Raw genomic sequence first — 3,723 nt, 5'->3', positions numbered from 1 at the left:
GTGACAATTGCCATGGACAACGTGCGCCGTAAATGTAAAAATGGTGTAAGGAGATGAATTGATCTGGACGCACCGAATAGCCGGGCCAAGCTGTCGACACCAAGTGCCAACACATGAATGATACAAAAACCTCTGCCACATGATATCTCGGCGCTGTCCAACCAGAGCGCCCGGCCAGGCTAGCTCCCCGCTTTTATTTATACGCCATCCCATGGGCTCTTGCATCAGTTGATTGCTGCTGCAGCGAGTGACCTCACCCCTGCCCACCTCCCCTCTCCTCCGTCCGTCCGTCCTTCCTCGCCCCCATCCAGATCGTCTCTGCGATCACGACACCCGGAGCAGCGCAGAGGCCATTGGCCGCCGCGAAACAGAAGCAGTGCGCTCTGCAGCTCCTCTATCCCCCACACAGATCATAACTAGAACAGTCCCCATTTCCAGTTTGGAACCGCCTCTCTCCTCCTCGAGCTGCGGATGAAGCGGCAGATCAAGAGGCCGACCCGCAGCCAAGAATCGCCAGAGCCAGGTATGACAGCTGAGATCTCCCTCTGTTTTTGGTGTACTTGCTGCTAGCTTGATGTTTGTGTGTGCCATCATCGCTTTTGAGCTTAAATTTTAGTAGCGCAAAGTGTGTGCCCTTTTCACATATATGGAGCTTGCTTGCATCTACCACATATTCCATTTGCGTCGAGCGATCGGAATTGGCATGGGCATTCCTGCTCACCTTGCATTTGGAAGCATTTTGTGATCTAGGCAATTGTGGAACACAAGTAGTGATTCCTAAGGATCGTGTGTGTGTGAGGACTAGGGAGAGATAAACACGAAAGCTAACCATGCTGGCATGCTGCAGGGGAGAAGCTGGCGTTCGCTGAGAAGGAGAACCTGCTGGCGGCGTACATGGAGCACGACGAGCCCGAGCTGGAGGAGGCCGACGAGGAGGAGGAGGAGGAGGAGCGCGCCATGTCGTGCGGGCTGGGCGGCAAGAAGCGGCGGCTGGCGCTGGAGCAGGTGCGCGCGCTGGAGCGCAGCTTCGAGACGGACAACAAGCTGGACCCGGAGCGCAAGGCCCGCATCGCCCGCGACCTCGGCCTGCACCCGCGCCAGGTCGCCGTCTGGTTCCAGAACCGCCGCGCCCGCTGGAAGACAAAGCAGCTCGAGCGCGACTTCAACGCGCTCCGCGCCCGCCACGACGCGCTCCGCGCCGACTGCGACGCGCTCCGCCGCGACAAGGACGCCCTCGCCGCCGAGGTACGTGCTGCCCCATTGCTGCCGCTGGTGCTGCCTGTTTGCCACGCGCGGCCACGTCGCTTGGTGGTTACTTATCTGTGTTCTGTGTCACGCGTTCAGATACATGAGCTGAGGGAGAAGCTGTCCACCAAGCCGGAGACGTCGGTGAAGGCGGAGGCCGCCGGCAATGCCGACGCCGCGGAGGAGCGCCTGCAGCAGGCGACGATGATCGGCGCGGCGGTCTGCAAGGACGGATCCTCGGACAGCGACTCGAGCGCGGTGTTCAACGACGAGGCGTCGCCGTACTCCGGCGCGGTCTTCGAGCAGCAGGGCTTCATGGGGTTCGGCGCGTCGTTCCTGGACTCGGCGTCGGCGGCCGCGGCCACCACGGGCGGCGGCTGCTCGTCCCTGCCCATGCTGGAGCCCAAATGGCCCGGCGCGTACCCGTACGACGCGGGCAGGTCCGGCGGCTACGGGTTCACGGAGGAATGGCTGGCCGGCTCGGACGCGATCGGCAACGACGGCAGCGCGGCCTTCTTCTCCGAGGAGCACGTCTCCAACCTCAACTTCGGCTGGTGCAGCAGTGGCGCCGAGGGTTTTGATCTCCAGAGTTACTGTAAAAAGTGAGAAGGTGTCACTGTCCATGCAGCGACAGCGCGTACTTACTTTCTACTGGCTAGCGAGCTACCTTAGCCTAGCTAGCGGACGAGAGGGGTAGCAATGGTGGAATTTGATGAGAAGGGTGAATTGCCTGATGGATGGACCTCCCGCCCATCCATGGAGGGAGGAAGTAAATGTTACTAGTACTACAGTACAAAAATAACGGTCTCTAGCTAGGTTTAATCGATGGTGTAAAAAGTTGCAATCCAAGCAGCCGTCCCTACATTCTCCTGGTACCTTGAGTCCTGCCACTGCTAGCTGATCGTAACATTTTGGCGTGTGTCACTTCGTTGCGACAAAGTGGTCAGAGTGCACGCCAATGGAGGGACGTACAGGTTTCAGACTGAAACACACTGCTCTGGGATAGGGATTCATGGAGCCGATGAAATACGCAGAAAATACTTTTTCTTGAACCAATTTGTTCTAACTTGCTTCAGGCATGGGTATTGGTGATCCGTCGCCCCGTCCTTGGTACAACTGCCGTCTACGGTAGAATTTCTTCTTCTCACAAGCGTCTTTTAACAGCGCCATCTGAATTCATCGATTGATTGATTCAATAAATTATACTAGTAGATTGAAAAAAATTATACAAACACGAACAGTATATACATTTGGTAAAACTGAAAGTTGCATCAATGGTTTCGAAAAGGCCGCATGATAGGAACGAAAGATCCCCAAATGAGCGGCTCAAGATTTTTGGATGGCTACTCTTCAAGGGCAGCCTTAATTCCAAAAGCAACCTCTTCCACAAGAACAACGGTGACGACGCTGCTTGCCCTCGTTGTGATGCTCCATGTGAAGATGCCGTGCATATTTTTCTTTAATGCCATTAGAGCAACTCCAATGAGGCGACCCATTTCGTCCGTTGCCGTTCGTTTGGATCGGCGCGGACAAAAAAGCCAGCCAAACGCGTCGACCCAAACGGACGCACGTCCGCTTTCGTCCGTCTGTCGACCCATTTGTGGCCCACTTTTGAGCCTGATTTGCGTCGACGCGGACACAAGACGGACGCGCGCGCGCTCGCCCTCTTTCCTCACCGGTCCCGCTTGTCGGTGGCACTGTGGATTCACACCCTCGCCCTCCTGCTACGTCGCCGACGCCGCCGACCATTTTTTCAGTACATAGATAGTTCTAGCGTACACATATAAAAGAAAAAGACCACTACTCATAGTTTTCTGACTCCGACTCGGTAATGTTCTCCTCCGACGTCTGAAGGTAGGCGTCAGCAAGCTGCTCGTCTTCAAAATCCCAACCCGACGTTTCTCGTAGCTTCAGTTTCAATTGAGCTGCCTGCTTCCGCGAACGCTTGTCCTCCCGATAGGCGGCTTGCTCCCTCCTCCTCGCGTCCCTCTCCGATCTCAATTGCTTGTAGAACTGGCGCTCGTCGATGATGTCCTGCGGGAAGCCTCCGCGCCACACCACCAAGGCTTCCACGTCCTTCTCTGCGATGGTGAGGCGACGCTGCCGCCTCCGGTGGACACGACGATCCTCGTCGGTGAAAAGCCGCGGGAGAGGCGCCAGATCCTGCGCCCACTGGCTCGACACGTTGGGAAAATTCATATCCCGACGAGGCCTCAGGAGGCGCCACGCCGCCGCGTCGTGCGCGCGGGCCGCCTCCTCTGCGGTGTCGAAGGTGCCGAGGACGAGACGTTTCTTGCGAAACCAGATCTCGGAGGAGAAGGTGTCAGAGCGGCACTCGCGAATCCGAAGCGCCCAGGCGGCGGATCGACATGGTGGCGCAGAGGCGGTGAGAGTGGGCGACGGACAAAGTGTGGAGGGAGCGCCTTCTTTATAACGAGCGCCGGCCGCGGCGCGCGCGCAAACTTTTCCCGCGCGCTG

At 57.6% G+C, this 3,723-nt stretch overlaps 1 protein-coding gene across 1 annotated transcript; it reads left to right on the top strand.

Annotated features, from left to right (window-relative positions):
* Positions 1 to 208: 208 nt before the first annotated feature.
* On the top strand, positions 209 to 2,120 carry LOC119287695 (homeobox-leucine zipper protein HOX13-like). Its single transcript, XM_037567291.1, has 3 exons — positions 209 to 523; positions 848 to 1,245; positions 1,345 to 2,120. Exons 1-3 carry the CDS (start codon positions 472 to 474, stop codon positions 1,849 to 1,851), a joined length of 957 nt encoding a protein of 318 aa, XP_037423188.1. The 5' UTR covers positions 209 to 471; the 3' UTR covers positions 1,852 to 2,120.
* The last annotated feature ends 1,603 nt before the right edge of the window (positions 2,121 to 3,723 follow it).

The sequence above is a fragment of the Triticum dicoccoides genome, chromosome 4A, assembly GCF_002162155.2.
Source record: "Triticum dicoccoides isolate Atlit2015 ecotype Zavitan chromosome 4A, WEW_v2.0, whole genome shotgun sequence".
Lineage (NCBI taxonomy): Eukaryota > Viridiplantae > Streptophyta > Magnoliopsida > Poales > Poaceae > Triticum > Triticum dicoccoides.
This window is presented reverse-complemented; position numbering and strand designations above follow the sequence as displayed.

What these genes read in the sequence shown, in the direction of transcription:
- LOC119287695 (XM_037567291.1), top strand. Translation starts at nt 472, where the DNA reads ATGAAGCGGCAGATCAAGAGGCCGACCCGCAGCCAAGAATCGCCAGAG. An exon ending in CCAAGAATCGCCAGAGCCAG is followed by an intron (nt 524 to 847) that starts GTATGACAGCTG and finishes GGCATGCTGCAG; the next exon opens with GGGAGAAGCTGGCGTTCGCT. An exon ending in AGGACGCCCTCGCCGCCGAG is followed by an intron (nt 1,246 to 1,344) that starts GTACGTGCTGCC and finishes TCACGCGTTCAG; the next exon opens with ATACATGAGCTGAGGGAGAA.